Source organism: Rhinolophus ferrumequinum, chromosome 24, assembly GCF_004115265.2.
Source record: "Rhinolophus ferrumequinum isolate MPI-CBG mRhiFer1 chromosome 24, mRhiFer1_v1.p, whole genome shotgun sequence".
NCBI lineage: Eukaryota > Metazoa > Chordata > Mammalia > Chiroptera > Rhinolophidae > Rhinolophus > Rhinolophus ferrumequinum.
This window is the reverse complement of record NC_046307.1, coordinates 3,056,358-3,075,458: the sequence shown is the minus strand read 5'-3', so window position 1 is coordinate 3,075,458 and position 19,101 is coordinate 3,056,358. Positions and strand designations below refer to the sequence as shown.

General features: G+C 46.9%; 1 protein-coding gene across 2 annotated transcripts in view; it reads left to right on the top strand.

Moving 5' to 3' along the window:
* Positions 1-10,016, top strand: part of RNF130 (ring finger protein 130) — a 114,908-nt gene extending 104,892 nt beyond the window's left edge. For both annotated transcript variants that reach the window (XM_033096777.1, XM_033096775.1), the window contains one exon: positions 8,615-10,016. In XM_033096777.1, coding sequence (XP_032952668.1) covers positions 8,615-8,724 — 110 coding nt within the window. In that variant the 3' untranslated portion in view covers positions 8,725-10,016. The remainder of the gene's footprint in view (positions 1-8,614) is intronic.
* Positions 10,017-19,101: the final 9,085 nt, after the last annotated feature.

The window sequence follows — 19,101 nt, the reverse complement described above, 5'->3', positions numbered from 1 at the left end:
AAATCTGTGGCCTTAAATGCCTATATTAGAACAGAAGAAAGGCTAAAATCGGTGTTCTAAGCATTTCTCTCAAATAAAAAACATCAAATTAAATTAAATTAAGGAAATAATAAAGATCATAAATTAATTCAGTGGAAAACAAATACCTATAGAAAAAAATCAAGCACAAAGTTATGTCTTTGAAAAGACTAATAAAATTAACAAACCTCTACTGCTCAAGAAAAAAGACCCAAATGACCAATATCCAGAATGGAAAAGGGAGCATCACTACAGAGCCTACACACATTAAAAGTAATAAAATTCATAAAAACTGAAAGTTGAATGGTGATTGTCAGGGTTAGGGAGAGGGGAAAGGGGAAGTTGTTGTTTAACGGGATTAGACTTTCAGATTTGCAAGATGAAAAAGTTCTGTTCCCCAGCAGATCTGTTTCAGAATGTGAACAAATTTAACACTACTGAACTGTACACATAAAAATTAAGATGGCAAATTTCATGTTATGTGTTTTTTATTACAATTTTAAAAATTAATAATAAAAGTATTATGACCACATGATGCTAATAAATTCTGAAATTTAAATGAAGTGGACAAATTCTTTGAAAAAATACAAGGTACCAGAATTTACACCAAAAAAAACAGGACATCTGAATTCTACTACATCTAGGCAATAAATTAAATCCATAGTTTAAAATCCTCCCTCAAAAAAAAAAAAAACTCTAGGCCTAGATGGTTTTGCTGTTAAATTATTTAACATTAAGGAAGAAATAGCACCAGTCTTACACAAATTTATCCAGAAAATAGAAAAAGAAAAAATCTCATGTCCTTCAACAAGACCAGCATAGCATTAATAACAAATCATGACAAAGACATTACAAGAAAGAAAAATTACAGATTAATTTCTTTTATGAATATAGATGCAAATATTCTAAATAAAATATTAGCTAAATGAATATGACAATATATAAATAGGAAAAATTTACAAACAAGTTAGATTTATTCCAAAAGTGAAGGTTGAAAATCAGTGTGATTCAACATAACTGAATAAAGGTGGAAAGTCAGGTTTTTAGCTTAGTAGATACAGAAAAAATACTTGCTAAAATTAACACCCATTTCTTGTTTTAAAAAGAAAATAACTTTTAGCAAACTAGGGAAAAAAAGAGCACTTCCTTATCAAATAATGGGTATTTTCAAAACTACAGCAAACATCATACTTAAGTAATGGTGAATTATTAAAAACTTATCCCATGGGCTGGCCCGCTGGCTCAGGTGGTTGGAGCACCGTGCTTGTGGGGACAGAGCCAGGAGCAGTTTCCAGGCTCTCGGCCTCCCGTGCAAAGGTGCTGGCTCAGGTAGTAAATGGCCATCAACTGTGATTGGATGGCCATCAGCTGTGGCTAGTTGGCCATCAGCTGTAACCAGTGAGCCATTGGGCACTAATATAACTGCTGTGGCTAGGCTAGCAGAAAATGGGGGGCTAGCAAGAAGATGGTGGCTGGCAAGTGCGGATTGCAGTTAGGATGGCGGGTTGCGGACAGTGTGGCTCCGGCTTCCTGTGTCTCCAACCCAGCCGCCAGCGAGAATATAGTGGCATGACTCCCATATCTATGGCTCCGTGGGTGTTCCTTTTTGGCCTCACCATGTCCTGCGTTCTTATGTGGGGAGCGGGAGCTGAGACCCCGCAGGCCGCCCCGCACGACACATCGCGCGCCGGCCAAAGCTCTCCAGAGGGTGGTGGAGCAGTTTGTGCATATGAACACTCAGTCTCAAGAAGACCAGGAGGAGCAGCTGCCAGAGAGCTGGACCCCCGTGGAGAGGTGGGAAGAGGTGGACGGTTCCCCAACCAGCAGAGGCCAGAGAAAGCAAAGGTTGTTGCGGCCCTGTGGGCTGGGAAGTGCTTGCTGACGCAGCCCGGATGTGGGACTTATCCCAGGAGGAAACGCTTGCTGAGTCCTCCATGGGAGCTGAGGGTGAGGTCAAGGTCATCCCTCACCCCCAGGACAGCCCTGGCGAATTACTATGGACTATGGAGAATTGCCTTCTATCCCTAATTTAATGGACCGCTTGAACATACCACCATGTAGTGGAACTGGCGGATGTTTCCTTTTGTGTCTTGACCGGCCACCATCGAGAATATGTAAGCACCTTGACTGTGAGTCGCTGTTGTTCCAGCATGGTACCCTGAGAGGCCCAGAGAGAGTGGCAGTGCCCTGAGAGCCCTGGCTGAGCCCAGGAATTCTGGCAGTGCCCAGAGAGAGTGGCAGTGCCCTGAGAGCCCCTGAGCCCAGGAAGTCTGGCTGTGCCCAGAGAGAGTGGCAGTGCCCTGAGAGGCCCTGGCTGTGCCCAGGAAGTCAGGCTGTGTCCAGAGAGAGTGGCGGTGCCCTGAGAAGCCCTGGCTGTGCCCGGGGAGACTGGTGGTACCCTAAGAAGCCCAGGAAGTCTGGCTGTGCCCAGAAGTACTGGTGGTGCCCTGAGAAACCCTGGCTGTGCCCAGAGAGCCTGGCTGTGTCTAAGATATTGCATTCAACTCCAGGCTCCTCGCACAGGGGCCCTCGCAGAAGATGCTTGTCGCGTAGATTGTGAGGCGAGACCACGTATGGGTGGAGTGTGGGGACAGAGCCAGGAGTGCAGTTTCCAGGCTCTCGGCCTCACGTGGAAAGGTGCTGGCTCAGGTAGTAAATGGCCAATTGTGATTGGATGGCCATCAGCTGTGGCTAGTTGGCCGTCAGCTGTAACCAGTGAGCCATTGGGCACTAATATAACTGCTGTGGCTATGCTAGCCGCAAATGGGGGCTAGCAAGAAGATGGTGGCTGGCAAGTGCGGATTGCAGTTAGGATGGCGGGTTGCGGACAGTGTGGCTCCTGCTTCCTGTGTCTCCAACCCAGCCGCCAGCGAGAATACAGTGGCATGACTCCCGTATCTATGGCTCCGTGGGTATTCCTTTTTGGCCTCACCATGTCCTGCGTTCTTATGTGGGGAGCAGGAGCTGAGACCCCGCAGGCCGCCCCGCACGACAGTGCTCCTAATGCTTGAGGTCGCCGGTCCGATTCCCACATGGGCCAGTGAGCTGCCCCCTCTACAGCTAAGATTGTGAACAATGGCTCTCCTTGGAGGTGGGCAGCTGTGAAAAGCCGTAGGTGGGCGTGGGCTGCTGTGTGCTGCCATGAGTGGCCGGCAGCTGGCAAGAGCTGCCATGAGCTGCTGTGAGTGGCCAGCTGATGACTGGCGACCAACTGCCTCAGCTGGGGGGAGCGCAAGGCTCATAATACCAGCATGGGCCAGGGAGCTGTGTCCTACACAACTAGACTGAGAAACAACGGCTTGAACCGGAGTGGGTGGGGGGGGGGGTGGAGGCAGAAGAAAGGGGGGAAAAGGGCATCCAAATTGGAAAAGAAGTAAAACTTTCACTAAAAACAATAAATAAAGAAGAAGAAGAAGAAAGAAACCCTTATCCCTAAGATTGGAAATCAGGATGCCTGGTTTTACTATCACTTTATCACTTTACTTTCGATCTGAAGTGGGTCTCTTGTAGGCAGCATATATATGGGTCTTGTTTTCTTATCCATTCAGCCACCCTATGTCTTTTGATTGGAGCATTTGCATTTGAAGTAATTATTGATAGATATGTAATTATTACCATTTCATTATTCATATTTTTTATCTTCTTTCCCCCACCTCTTCCTCCTCCTCTTCCTCCTTCTTCTTGTCCCTTTAATATTTTTTGTAATACTGGTTTGGGGGTGATGAACTCCCTTAGCTTTTTCTTGTCTGGGAAACTCTCTACCTGTCCTTTGATTCTAAATGATTGCTTTGCTAGGTAGAGTAATTATTGTTGTAGGTCCTTGCTTTTATCACTTTGAATATTTCATGCAATCCCTTCTGGCCTGCAAAGCTTCTGTTGAGAAATCAACTGACAGTCTTATGAGAGCTCCCTTGTAGGTAACTAACTGCTTCTGCTGCTTTTAAGATTCTCTTTTTGTAGGAAACAACTTCTTTTTAGGGAATGTCCACCTTGTAAGGTTGATATAATGAGACTATATATAATAAATTACCTACTACATTCTTAATTAGATTCTTAATTAAAAAAAAAGATTCTCTCTTTGTGTTTAAACTTTGGCATTTTAATTATGATGGGTCTTGGTGTGGGCCTCTTTGGGTTAATCTTGTTTGGGACTCTGTGCTTCTTGGGCTTGTATATCTATTTACGTTGCCAGGTTAGGAAAGTTTTCAGTTATTTCTTCAAATAGGTTTTCAATTCCTGTTCTCTCCCTTCTCTTTCTAATACCTCTATGATGCGAATGTCAGTATACTTGATGTTATACCAGAAGCCCCTTAAACTATCCTCATTTTCTTTATTTGTTTTTATTTCTGCTGTTCTGATTGGGTGTTTTCCACTACATTGTCTTCCAAATTGCTGTTTCAATCCTCTACTTCATCTAATACACTGTTGATTCCCTCTAATGTATTCTTCATTTCACTCGTTGTAGTCTTCATTTATGAGGTGTGATCAAAAATTACAGTGAGTGTTTAAATTTAAAAAATTTATTACAGTAAATGACACATTGCCATTAATCACCTTCAAAATACTCCCCCTCATTTTGAACACACTTTTCCCATCGTTCTTGCCACTTTCTAAAGAAGTTCTGGAAGTCCTCTTTTGTGAGTGTCTTTAGTTGCACTGTCGTGGCTGTCTTGATGTCCTGAATCGATTGAAAATGTTTACCTTTCAGGCTCATTTTGACTTTGGAAAAGAGCCAGAAGTCACACAGTACTAGATGCAGTGGATAAGATGTATGAGGACACACTGCAATGTTTTTATTTGACAGAAATTGCCGTACCAGAAGTGATGTGTGATACAGAGTATTGTCATGATGGAGGATAAAGTAAAGACACTCACAAAATAGGACTTCTAGAACTGTTTCAGAAAGTAGAAAGAACGATGCGATAAGTGTGTTCAAAGTGAGGGGGAGTATTTTGAGGGGGATTAATGGCAATGTGTCTTTTACTGTAATAATTTTTTTTTAATTTAAACATTCACTATATTTTTTTATCACACTTTGTATGACTAGTCCTTTTTTATGGTTTCTAGTTCTTTGTGTAGGTTCCCACTAAGTTCCTCTATTCTTCCCTTAAGTTCCTTGAGCATCCTTATAACCAGTGTTTTGAACTCTGCATCTGGTAGATTGCTTATCTCCATTTTGTTTAGTTCTTTTTCTGGAATTTTGTTCTGTTCTTTCATTTGAAACATGTTCTCTATCTCAGCATTTTAGCTGACTTTCTGTGTATGTATTTTTTGTTGTTGTTTTTAATGTATTAGGTAGGGCTGCTATGTCTCTCGGTCTTGGTAGAGTGGCCTTATATAGTAGGTGTCCTGTGGAGCCCAGTAGCACAGTCTCCCTGGTCACCTGAGCCAGGTGCTCCAGGTGTGTCCCTTGTGTGGGTTTTGTGTGCCCCCCTGTTGTAGTTGAGTCTTGATTGCTGTTGACTCGTCAGTGGGAGGGATTGATGCTCAGAATGATTGGCTGTGAGGACTGGCTGTGTCTACAGTTGAGGAGCTATTGCGTAAGGGCTGACCCCATGGAGCAGGATTCACTTTAGTGGGGTCTGGTGCCTGCCCAGTCTGCCCTTTGGGTGTGTTGCTTATGGTGCTAATTGGGTGGTGCCCTGGTATGGTCTGAAGCTGGCCACTGGGTATGTTGTATCTGGGGCCTCTTGAGGGGCTCTGGTGGAGGCCAAGGTCAGCCTCCATTTTTGCCTGGCCCAGGGCCACCTGGTATGAGCTACAAAGTGATTTACAACTGGTTGTCGTTTGTGCTGGGCTTGGAGGCAACTGGGAGAGGCTAAGCTGCAAACCAAGGCCAGCTGCCACTAGTGCTGGGCTTGAGGCCACTTAGCAAGAGGTACAGGACATGCCAAGGTCAGATGCCACTTGTTTGGGGTTTGTGACCCTATGAGAGATTTTAGGAAAGTTCACAGCATGAACCAAGACAGGCTGTTTGTATGAGAAAGCTACTGTAAGTGGCTTGGGTGGACCTGCACGTTGGATGGGGTAGAGTCTCAGGGAATCACCATGGTGGGGCGAATGGTGTTTGCCAGGTTGATGGAGACCCAGATGTGATGGCTGCCTGAGTCTGTGCACTGGGAGGGTGGAGGGCTCAATAAAGGAACAATGTCTTCTGCCAGCACTTTTGTCTGGAAGAAGGCTGCCCCTCCAGCCCTTGGCTTTGAAGCCAGACACTTCAGTTCCTTGCTGTATGTCCCTGGCACCTTTCAAGCTGCTAACCCAGTGCTGGAGCTCAGGGCGAGTGAGTCTGTCAGTGAGTAAGTCCATGTGCAGGTCCTTTAAAAGTAACGCCGCCTGGAACTGCAACCGCCCTAGTCGCACTCAGCTACTATCTCCTCTGGTTTTCATAACCAAAAGCTATGGGGACTTCTCTTCCTGGCACTAGAACCCTAGGCTGGGAGCCTGGTGTGGAACTGGGACCCCTTGCTCCTCAGGAGGACCTCTGCAGTCAGATATTCTTCTTGACTTTTAACCACCACAAATGGGTATGGGGCCAACCTGTTCTATGTCTCTGCCCCTCCTAACAGTCTTGAGGTGGCTTCTTCTCTATGTCCTTAATTGTAGGACTTCTGTTCAGCTAGACTTCAGGTGATTCTCAATGATGTCTGTCTTGTAGTTTAATTGTAATTTTGATGTGGTCAAGAGAGGAGGTGAGTACAGCATTTACCCACTCTGCCATCTTGACCAGCTGTCTTCCAGCAAAGATTTCTTTATTCTGACACAAAAAGCACCCACTATAGAAGGAAAAATCAATAAATTGGATTTTATCAAAATTTAAAACTTTTGCTCTTCAACGGGCATTGTTTGAAAATAAAAAGGCAGGCCACAAACTGGGAAAAAATACTTGCAAAATATATATGTCTGACAAAGAACTTGTTTCTAGAATGTGTGTGTGTGTGTGCGTGTGTATAATCATTAATAGGAAGACAACTCAGTTTTTTAGGCGAAAGATTTGAAGAAAATGCTTTACAAAAATACACAATTAATCAATAGGCACATGAAAAGATGCCAAATATCAGGGAAATGCAAATTAAAACCAGTATAAGATACTACTGTACTCCTACTATAGCTAAAATATAAAAGACTGACCATCTGAGTGTTGGTGAGGAGGCTGAGGAACTGGAACTCTCACGCACTGCTGGTTCAATGGTTCAACAATTTTAGAAAAGTCAGCATACACCTACGCAGTTTCCCACTCCTACGTGTCCATTTGAAAGAAATGGAAGCACAGTCCATGCTGAAACTTGTAACATAGTCACAGCAGCTTTATTTGTAAGAGCCAATAAATTACTATATGAGTCCACTTACATAGAATTCTAGAAAGATGCAAACTGACCTGCATTTACCTGGGTGTGGGAATAGGGTGGGAAGAAGGGGGAGAATTGCGAGAGTCACCAGGGAACTTGGGAGCTGAGGGAGCTGTTCACGGTCTTGATTCCGGAGATGGTTTCAGGGTGTGTACGTAGGTCAAAACTCATCAAATGATACACTTTAAATACGTGCATTTGGTTGTATGTCAACTATACATCAATAAAACTCTAAAAACCAAAACACAGTCATTCAGAAAAGGAAATGCAAGCATGGCTTAGCTCTGAAGAGCATCAATAATGTGAACACTGAATTTTCTTACCAAACTATAATTATATTGGGGCAATGGAAAATGGGTGGATATAGTAGAGAGGAAAATGGGGGTGGGAGGAAGTCCTCATCTTCCATAGTGGGAATTCAATAGATAAAGTTTAAGACTGAAAAAAAGAGGGAAGATCAGCACAGGCATATTATTTAGAGACATGGAGGTAAATATGCCACGAATCACCTCAAAGCAGCTGTCTCGGAGAAAGGGGACCTCAGATTTCTGATCCAAACACATGTGGGATTAGCTGTCTCAAGAAAATATTTGCAAAATATATATGTCTGACAAAGGACTTGTTTCTAGAATGTGTGTGTGTGTGTGTGTGTGTGTGTGTGTGTAATCATTAATAGGAAGACAACTCAGTTTTTTAGGCAAAAGATTTGAAGAAAATGCTTTACAAAAATACACAATTGATTAATAGGCACATGAAAAGATGCCAAATATCAGGGAAATGCACGATATAATGATATAACCTTAATATAAATAAAACCTTTTTAGTGCCCTACCAGAGCCTCGAAGTCACAACCGCAGTTTGCCCAGTGATGAAGGGGCTCTGTGCACCCTCCATCCCAGGCTCACATGGGAGGGGCAAGCGTTGGCCACATGCTCAGAGGTCCCTGGGTAGAAGTCTCCAAGTTTGTAAGTAGAGGCTTTGTAACAGCATCAGGCAGCTGTTGCTTTGCAGAGCTCCAGTGGTTAGTCTTTTGGGGACCTGAACATTGGAATTTACTTGTTTAAAGTATGGTTAAATTGAGGAATGCCTGAAGTCTTGTAATTTCTCTCATGATAAGAGTCCAAAATATAGACATATATTTGAGGAAATGTGATGTTTTGAAGATAATCCACATTCTTTCCTTCAAGCCATGTGGGAACTGTCAGCCTGATGACCTACTAAGTCTGTTTTTCTTCTTCCTTTTCCAGGTGGTCACTTCTTTCATCGAAGCTCTTTGTCCCCTCGGAGCCTGGTGTATGAAAGTGAATTCTCCACACTTGAACCTTCTTTGGACATGTATGATGAGAACAAAACCTGATTTTTTTAAATGGGCTGTTGGGGGTCACCTCTTTTGTGATTTGATTTATGATCACCTTTCTTATTTTGTATTCTTCTGTCAGCGTCCGTTTTGGAAGAATGGCAGCGCTTTCCAAGCACAGGTTGGGGCACAGGGTTAAAATGCAGTGTTCCCCCAAGGTGAGGCTTTGAGGACAGCGTTATTGTCCAGGTGACCTGGTGGCACTGAAACCCACCCAAAGCTGGCCACTGTACATGGGCTCCAACAACCTTGGCTGTTTGCAGAGAAGAGGCGGGCCGGGGGTTAATGTTGCATCGCAAACATGTCTCTGAATAATCACATGCTGTCTGGGTGACGTTGGGTTTTTAAATACCTTTGCACTCCCCACTTACTACGCATACTAAAGCCTGCAGGCGTGCTTCTTACTGACACGACAGCAATTGCTGCTGCGTGGCCCGCTCTGTGTTTTCCTGTCTCTTATTCTTTCTGTTAAAGGCCCTCTTCCTAAAGGTTCCTCAGAGTAAGCCTCGCTTTTTGTCCCTCCTCTGAGACTGACCACCCAGAGCACTGCAATGGGGCTGCAGGAAGACCGAGCAGGATGGGCAGTCCACATTGTCATAGAGCATGACGTAAGGTGACACGTGCTTATGTGACCACCAAAACACTGAAGGCCCTGTCTCTGAGGCCTGTGGATTTGTCTGCTTGGCAACTGCCAAGGTGTATGGGACATGGCTCCCGGGAGGCCAGCCTGGCAATGATCTTGGGGTGATGGCCAGTAGGTGTCAACGTCAGAACGGTTCTAAGTGGTTTCTTGAGAAAATCAAACCTCCTCCTTGCTGTTAAGACACCAGATAAGCACCTCTTCAGTCTTCACTGGTCTAACCCAGTCCCCTCCGGCCAGCTGGGCATCAGCATGAAGAAGGCACAGGAGCTCCCAGAAAAGACGCGGAGGCCAGCACAGCGCACATCCGAGACACACGCGCTCTTCCCACACATCTGGGATGACATCAGGTTAACATCCCGAGAAATGTGTATCTTAAGAGTAATCCCGACACGGAACCATGAGGATCAAATTTATCAAACAAATCTAGGCGTCCTTTTTGGGGAAGGACTCACCATAGCTCAGCCTGTTTCTCCTGTGGACTTGAGCCACGCAGAGGTGTGAATGTGCTCAGACCTGCAGGTCCTTGTTATGAGAGTGGGAAGTTCAGCCTCCATGAGCTTAGAGTCAGACCCAGCAGCAAACCACGCAGACCCGTGGACCCCCTATGCTGCTGTTTTTACTGACTGTGGAACAGAAGTTTGAGGGGAGCACGTGCAGATATGTGCACTGGCTCCCGTTTAGCCACGTCTCTTCTCATGATGTGTTGCTAAGATGCCTTAGACACAGTTGTGCCCGGAACAAAAACCCTCAGACAACCAGGGTTGTGGCAGCCTTTAGGATCATCGCCTGGGTGTGACCAGCAGGATTTTGTTTTTAATCATCTGAGACTGGAACAGTGCAGATTTTTAAAGTCTTCGCAGCTTTTTATTTACCTTTAACCAAGCGCTTTTGTTTGTTTCCTTTTTATAGTCTTTGCACTATAAAAAAGGTTGTTGATAAAAGCCAGTTTCAAGTGAGCACTGTTCAGAGGCAGGTTTGCCACTGGCTTTGTGGTGAGACAGTGGAGTCAAGGAAGTTAAACCCTGTCGGCCGTGGGTTCCAGACATGCACCTACATTTGTATTTGGTTTGGCTCTTCCCCCAGGGGAGATAGCTGTTTTGACCATGTTATTCCCACCACGACCTGGCTTTCCTGGACCAGAACTCAGATCCCAGCGCAGTATTTTCTTCTGATTTGCGCAGTCTTACAAAAGCATATACATTAAATTTCACTCAAGACATTCCTTTACTGAAAAGAAATGACATGGCTTGAGAAGAAATTAAAATTAAGTCCACTTACCGATACAATATTTGAATTTCTGGTAAAGCTAGGGCACATATTCCCTGTTGAATAACCAAGGAGGCATTTCTTATAGGAAATTTACTCAGAATAGTGCTTCAGATCTCACCTCGACACCCTTTTCTGAAAATCGGGGCCATTTGCCTGCTCAGCTACAGAATGTCCTGCTTTGTCAGGAGGGACCATCACTTGTCCATGAAGGTCACATACCTTGGGCATAGCGCGGGTGCCATGATTTGTCCCAAATAGCAGCCTCTTTGCTGGCAGCTGTGCTGAGGGGGAATCACCTGCCAAGCCACCCATGGACCCTGCTGGGGCGGGACATCCTGGTTGCTTGCATATGAGCTTTGTGAAGACACAACAGGGGCACCCCTGCCTTTGAGAAGCTCGAGGTGTGGGAGCAGTTTATTGGTGTGCAGAGAGGAGCTTTTTCCGCCATGTCTGAGCATCTCAGCTGTAAGTCTTACAGCCACAGTGGTTATTACCCAGGAAATGTATGATAACCTTTGATCATTGTGGGGGGGTATGGGGAGGACTATTTGAAGAATGGAAGGGGCAGAGGAGCGAGCTACTGGCACCACAGACCCTCTGTCCCTCCAGTGGACTGCTCTGAGCTGGGCCGGGCTCCAGCCTCTCCTCCCGGCCCGGCTGCAGCCATCCCCAGGCCGAGCTGGGTGCAGAACTGGCAGCACACACCACAGGATGCATGGGGGAGGGGTCTTGGAGCAGCCAGGAATTGGGCTGTGATGGGTAAAATGCAAACACCTACAATTTGGTGATTTTTAACTTCCTAAGGGAAGAACTTCCCACAGTTCTCCTTTCCTGTTATCTTAGGGAGAGTGGAGAGGCGGCTGGCCAGAAAACATCCATGCTGTCTGCAGCAGAGTTGCCCAGTGGTGGTGGTGGTATTACCGGGCAGCATGTCCACCCAGGGCTGCCTGCCTCTGCCCCCTGAGGGAAAGAGAAGCTCTACCACCAGGTGGTTCAAAACACCTTGCAAAGTCTGGTGCACTTCACTGTTTAAGAAAGACTCCATCTCCCTGGCCCTCCTCAGGCCTAGCTCAGAGAATGTCCACAAGGCACTTCCCTGTACACCAGTTTGGCCCTCGGGCCAAGCCTGCACCTGCCAGCTGCCCCAATGCACGCAACAGCCCAAAAGACAGTTGCAAAAGGTTTAAACAAAATAAGATTACTAAATTAACTAACTTGATATTTCCTATGGGCTTTATAAGTTCTTCTCATATTTTTATTATCCCTCATATCCAGTTCTTTCCTTGGTCTACATGTTAAATGAAACTGGTTTTAATTGAAGAAAAATCAAAATGTTATCTTGCTGTTAACCTTTATTATTTAGGCAGTGGTTCTGCTATACAGGAAAACAAGGAAGTGGTGTTAATGTCAGGTCACCTTCACAAGTGGTTGCTGCTCATAAATGTCATGAAACAAAAACACTGATTTCCAGTAACTAGGATTTAGAAGGAAAAAGGTAGGATTATAAGGCTAACTTTGTCAACAGACCTTTATTACATTCTCACTATGTGCCAAACGCATATTCTCAGAGAGAAGATGAATCCAATGATCGTTAAGATTTTGGCTGTTGTAGAAAACTGGCACATTAACAACCAACTGGGATGTGAGACCAAATGAAATGAGGGTGAGTCATGAAGACAGGGGTTTCCCAGGGCGCAGATGGAGGGACACAGTGCAGCTGTGCTGAGGCCATGAGGGACCTGAGGTTGCTGGGAACGCGACATCTCCAAGGGGGCATGAGACTGGCAAGGGTCTGGGTGTCCTTGCTCGGCAGGAAAGGCTTTGCTGTGGGGAGGACCCAAATCTCTGTTTAGAGAGTGAGCTGGGGTGGGGGTGGGCCAGATAGACACTGCAATGCCTCGTGGCTGGGCCTGCCTTAGGGGCCAGGCAGAGCAGAGGACATCACAGTTAGGCCCAAGATCAGGGTCTGACTGAAAGTGGAAAAGGAGGGAGCCACGAGATTGAAGCAGAAGCTCAGGTTGCCAGTCTCTGTGACTGGGTGGTAGGACCCAGGAACAGCCCTTGTGGGGACACTTTAGATCGTGGGGCTGGCAGGGCCTCGAGAGGCAGGCATGGAGGTGCAGCTCTGGGTCTCAGGCACACATTTGGTGACAGAAGGGTGATCTGGGCATGGCTTTTCTGTGCATCAGGATTCCTGGGAAGCTGTATATGTTACCTAGACCTACCAAAGTAGTCTCCATATAATTGCAGTCCCTCAGGTTCCCCAATGTCTCTCTCTCTCTCTCTCTCTCTCCTTCTCCTTCTCTCTCTCTCTCTCCCTCCCCCTCTTCCTCTTCCTCTCCCTCTCCCTTTCTTTCCTGGAGTGAGTGTCTAGCCAGGCCTGTTGTTCCCTTAGTTTGGATGATGGTGGAAGCCAGAGCGGGGCTTAAATTGCCCAGCAACATGAGAGCCAGGCCTGGGAAAAAGCCCTGAGGAGACTGACATTAGGTATAAACAGAAGGAGCTGCTAACAGCAAGTGACTTAGAAAGACCACTGAGTGACTGCCCTGTTTAAGAAAGGCTTGTTCACCTCACCGCCGTGCCCAAGGCAGGCTGGCCAGCCCTTACCCACTCCCAGAAATGGAGTTTGGGATTAAACTCAGCATTTGCTCCCAACTCAACTCATGAGTAAGGGACTGTATCACAGGGTGACCATTATGACACCCACAACTTAAAATCAGCGTCTTCCCTATTGAGGGCAGTTGTTACAAGGTACATCTAGTTTTGCCGTTTCTTTTCGCCTCGTTGGTAAATTGTTCCAAAGCACACTGGCCAAGGATGAGTGTTGAGTGTACGTGTTCACGTGACATCCGTGTACGTGGTTGAGGTCCTGTCAGCAGGACTGGAAATATCTTATGCATTTTAGGTATCGTGACATCAGGGAAAGTACAGAAAGAAGGACACGGAGGCCAACTGCCTGTGTTACGCCTCTGTGGAATTCTGCTTTCCTTCCCGTCCGGTGAAACAGCAGCCAGAGCAATGAGAGCGAGGCCCACGAGCGTGCACCCAGGGGGGAGGGTTTCTCCTGCACAGGCCATGTCCCCAACCGCCCCCGGCTGCGCTGGGGCCCCAGGTCCCCAGCTTATACCCGCCTCTTGAGGTCTGGGTGAGGGGTGCTGAGGTGGGGTCAGGAGCCCCCTTGTGGCCATGCTGCTCCTCTGGGGTGTTGGTCAAGTTGGGAGGTTTGCCCTCTTTCTTAGGGATGTCATAGAAGATCCCAACAAACTGAGCCTTGAATAAGAGACATCCGTGGGTCCCCAACAGACATGGGATGAAAGCAGTTACCCACGTTCTCCAGAGCTGCATCCCATCAGCCTTCAAGGACCATGGAGAGGAAGGGGTACCACCAGCCTCGGCTGCGAAGAGGATGACACATGTGCGTCCAAGATTTGGCTCTCATGCTCCCACAAGGCCCTGTGGGGTTCCCCAGTCCATAACCTGGAACTCATCTGGGGTTTTCCCTCTTGCAATTCACCCTAGCTCAAGCCACCTTTTCCGTTTTCTTCCATCTGACTTGGGGAAGAAGGAAGATACTTTATGACAAAAAAAAAACATACAAACTTTGAACTTCGTGCAACCTGAGTATTGAACTTTGAGGAGGATTAGTGCTGCTGGAGCTTTCCGTCCTGGGCTCTTCTAGTTTCTCCCACTGAAAGATGCAGGTTTGGGGTTGCGCAGACCTGCTTCGGCTGCCTGAAGGGACTGACTTTATCTGGAGTAACAGGCCTAGGAAAGCATTGCTGTGCCAGGAGGCTGCCAGCGTGTGCATACACAAGCTGAGATGGCGGTCCAGCTCAGCAGGAAGCGCCTTCAGAAACTGCAGCTTTTCTTCTGTGGAAAAGCTGAGAGTTGGAGGATGTCATGAGTACCCTTTTCTCAGCTGCAGTGGACCCTTCATCCCCTGGGACACAGCTCCCAGGGTCCTCGGTCTGTTTAATGCTGGGCTGAAACAGCTCGATGCTCACCAGGCCACTGCTGCTCGCCTGACAACGCTGGCGCCTTCCTTAGCTTCTCACCCTCCTCAGTCGTTCTCATCCCTGCTCGCCAGCAATCAATCTCTGCAGCTACTGGTGACTATCAAGAGTTACAGATGATTGTTCTGAGCTAGTTTTTACAAATTTAACCCAACACAAAGTGAATTCTAATTGGCTTACAGAATTATCCTTCATCCACAATTAAATCCAAGTATATTTATGCTGTGACATTAAAGGATTTTTCTAGTGACTGGAGGTACTGAGCCTCCAGTGGGGGTAGCGTGGGCAGACTGTAACGTCGCAGGCCTCAGGTGAGTAAGCTGTTCCCAAGCAGAAAGGCTGACTACCTACTGACTGCCAGCATGCCGTGAGGACCAGGTCACCAGGTGTGGCCGGTACCAGGGTCCCAGCCCCTTTCCTGGGGCTGGACAGTCTGAGATGACACATGCCATCCTGGAGAGAAGCAGAGAGGGCACTATATCCCCTGGCAGCCCATACCTGGCTGCTGACCCAGCTGAGGCACGGTGCCCTTCGCCCATACTTGGGGCCAGATTCTGGTGCCTCAGCTGAGAATGGGAAGCAGGGTCTACTCCCAAGTGGCAATGGCTCTGTCTGAGGACATTGACCAGTGTGATTGCAGAAACAGGAGACCCCAAGCTAGGAAATGCTGTTTGGGTCTGGGGAACACTGTCCCTAATAGAACAAGCCTGCTCCTGTACAAGAGAAGGAGGGGGTCCAAATCCTAGGCCACAACGTCACAATTGTTTCTGACCCTCAGTAGCTTTTGTACTCATATCAAATATTAAAGTGGTCCCTTTCGTATCTGAGTCATCCCAAGAGCCCCTCTTACTCTGAGTTCCTGCTAACTATGCACAACATCTCCGAGGATGAGGTACAAACTATTTTTCTAACTACACACAGGTGATTTGGGGCAGAGGAGGCTGGGATACACCTCAATGTGGCGAATGACTTATCTTCCACCTTGAGCGATGAAAGGGAAGCAATGCACTTGAATTTTAATTCACCATTGGCTAGCTTGTGCCAGAAAGAACAGACGTCAAATATCCAAGAAACAAAACTGATCATTAGCTTAATTTGGGGACTCACTGTAGGGGGAGTTACCTTGTCTACAACACAGACACCTGCAAGTATAGGCCCTTTCAAATGCTCTGGGCAGCACAACTCCTAGGTCCATGTGGTTGATGTAAGTATAATTAAGTAGTGAAATTATACGGCGTATACCTATGTGCCGATAGTGTATGCCTGTATGTGCGGGATTTGCCAATATAACCATTTCAATAAAAGCCTATTGAAAAAGCTGCTCTGGGCACACGGAGTACTGTTGGTGGTAACCTGTGGTGATCCTGTATCAATGAGGACTCTTTGGGTTGCAAGTGACAGAAACCCCAACCCAAAATGGCTTAAGTAAAAGGGGGACACAGTGGCTCACAAAAGCTGAAACGTCAGGGTATGCCTGTTTCAGGCATGGCGTGGTTTGGCCCTCAAACACTCACACCAGGACACATCACTAGCTTTGCTTCCTCCACATAAACTCCAGGCCCAGGCTCAGGTGGTGGTGGCCCCATCAGCACCAGAGCTGGCTTCCCCAGGAGGTAACCCAGACCAGGATGGCATCTCCTCCACCCTGACTGGCTTGGTGGGAGTCATGGCCATCACTGAGCCAGCCCCTGCAGTCACAGAGACAGAATGTGCCGATGGCCACGGCCAGCAGGGGTTCCACTTCTGCAGCCCTCAGCTTCACCTGAAAAACAGGAGGTGAGACTCCTAAGGTCTGCTTTCCCACAGCAAACTCACGATGCTGCATCATGGGAAGTGGGTGCTGGGGCAAAGCAGCAGGTATCCAATACAGGGGGAAAGAGCTGGAGCCAGAAAGATCTGCACCTTAGTACCACCTCTGCCACGTACTAGTGTGAACTGGGCAGATTATTTCATCTGTCTGGATTTCAGTTTTATTGTCTCTAAAATAGGGATCATAAAATATCTATACCTCTTGGGGTTAACATGTGGGGATTAGATTTAAAATGTAAGTCTACTATCCAGAATATATAAATAACTCTTACAATGCAACACTAAAAATAACCCAATTTCAAAACAGACAAAGGATATGAATAGATATTTTTCCAAAAAAGACATACAAATGACCATCAAGCACATGAAAAGATGTTCCATATCATAAGTCACTAGGGAATTGCAAATCCAAACCACATGAGGTATCACTTCACACCCACTAGGATGGCCATAATAAAAAAGAAAATAATAAATGTTGATGAAATCAGGGGAAACTGCAGCCCTCACACATCACTAATGGGGATGTGAAATGGTGTAGCTGCTTCAGAAAAGTTTGACAATTCCCTAAAAAGGCAAACATAGCTTTACCATGTGACTGACCAATTCCACTTGTAGGGACCTGCCCAAGAGAACAGAAAACATGCCCACACAAGACATGTCCGCAGATGTTCATAGCAGCATTATTCGTAACAGCCAAAAAGGGGAAACAATGCAGATGTCCATCCCGTGATGAATGGATCAACAAAATGTCACATGTCCATACAATGGAATATTATTGAACCATAAAAAAGGAATGAAGCCCTGATACATGCATGGATGAACCTTGAACAGGTTATGGTAAGCAATGGAAGCCAGACACAAAGGCCACATATTGTACAATTTCATTCACATGAAATGTCCAGAATGGGCAAATCTATAGGGACAGAAACAGATTGGTGGTTGCCAGGGGTGGAAGGGGATGGGGAATAGGAATGGGGAGTGACCGCTAATGGGTAAGAGGTTTCTCTTCTGGAGTGATAAAAATGCTCTGGAATTAGTGGTGATGGTTGCACAACTTTGTGAACATACTAATAGTCACTAAATTGTGTACTTTAAAAGGGTGAATTTTACGGAATGTGAATTATGTCTTAGAAAATAAAAGAAAAACGAAATAGGCTTAGCACATCCTAAGTGCTCAAAAAATGTTTGTACTGGGGTGGCCGGTTGGCTCAGTTGGTTAGAGTGCAGTGCACAAAACACTCAGGTAGCCGGTTAGATTCCCACATGGGCCAGGGAGCTACGGCCTCCACAAATCAACTAGATTGAAAACAATGACTTGACTTGGAGCTAATGGGCCCTGGAAAAATACACTGTTCCCCAATATTCCCCAATAAATTTTTTTTTAAAGTGACATTAAAAAAAATAAACGTTTGTCCTTTTCCATCTTATAAAGAATATTCTGAAAAGGTGGTTTCCAGCAGCAGCAGCAGCAGTTATCACCTTGAAACTTGTTAGAAATACAGATACTCTGATGTAGGGCCCAGCAATCTGCATTTTTACCAGCCCTGCAGGTGATTCTGATGTAGCTCAAGTTTGAGAATCACTGGAATGAAGAAACCAAATTCTTGACAGCACAAGAACATGTTATCAGCTTAAGTTTCCAAGGTTTAAAGAAAACCAGCCTCTGCATCTTGAAAGTTGATTCTCTCAAGCAACATTTCAGAAGACCTATGATCACTCTGGCTACCAACCTTGAAACCGCCTATTTATACCTAAATCTATCATATTCTATTCTTCATTGCCAATGACAAAAAACCAATTTGAAACCAGCGTAAGCCTCGTGGGGTGATTCTAAAGTGCCCCTTCCCTCTGCCCTCCTGCCAGACCCTGGCAGGCTCAGGCCAGCGGGTGATCCTGCATCCCAATTGGCCCTGGACATTCTGCGTTCATGCCTATTGTCCCAGACGGAGTTACCGGCTGCCCCTTTCACTCAAAACGGTGTGTTTGGGCTGTGAAGGGTCGACCCCTACAGGCCAGCACTGGGAGAGCAGGGACCGGCAACGCAGCCCCGTGTGGCTGTCCGCCCGATACCAGTGCAAGAAACTTCTGCTGGCCTCACAGCCACCCAGCCTTAGTGTCCCCATCTCTCTGGTGGGAACTGCACTGATTTCTAAGGATCCCGCCAGTATCGGGGGTTTCTGACAACGTCGGCTCCTGGAGTTCCTCCTAGTCTTAGGCCTGGGTGCCAAAATTCTGAGAATTACCACTATCGTCTAGCCCTTTTCCAGCCGCCCTTTGCAATGTTCACGCTGGTCGCACTGCAGCATAAGCAAAAGTGTACTTCCAAACGCTATTTCTTTACATTGCTCCGCCCCCGAACCCTGGACAGGTTTTCACAAAACGCCAGAGGCCGTGTCTGTACAACCAGTTCCCCTGGTCTGTGGACTCTGCCATTCCGAACAGAGCCCGTGGCCCGGGGCTGGGCCGTTCCTCCTGGGCGCAGCTGCAGAGCTGTGGCCTGCGGCGGCGAGGGCGAGAGGCCGGCGGACACCGCGGGGCAGGCGGGCGTGGGGGCGGGGCCGGCGGGGCGGGGCCGGCGGGGCGAGCCGCGCGCGGCCGGCGGGGAGCCGGCGCCCGGTGGTCCGGCCTCCCGCCAGGGGGCGC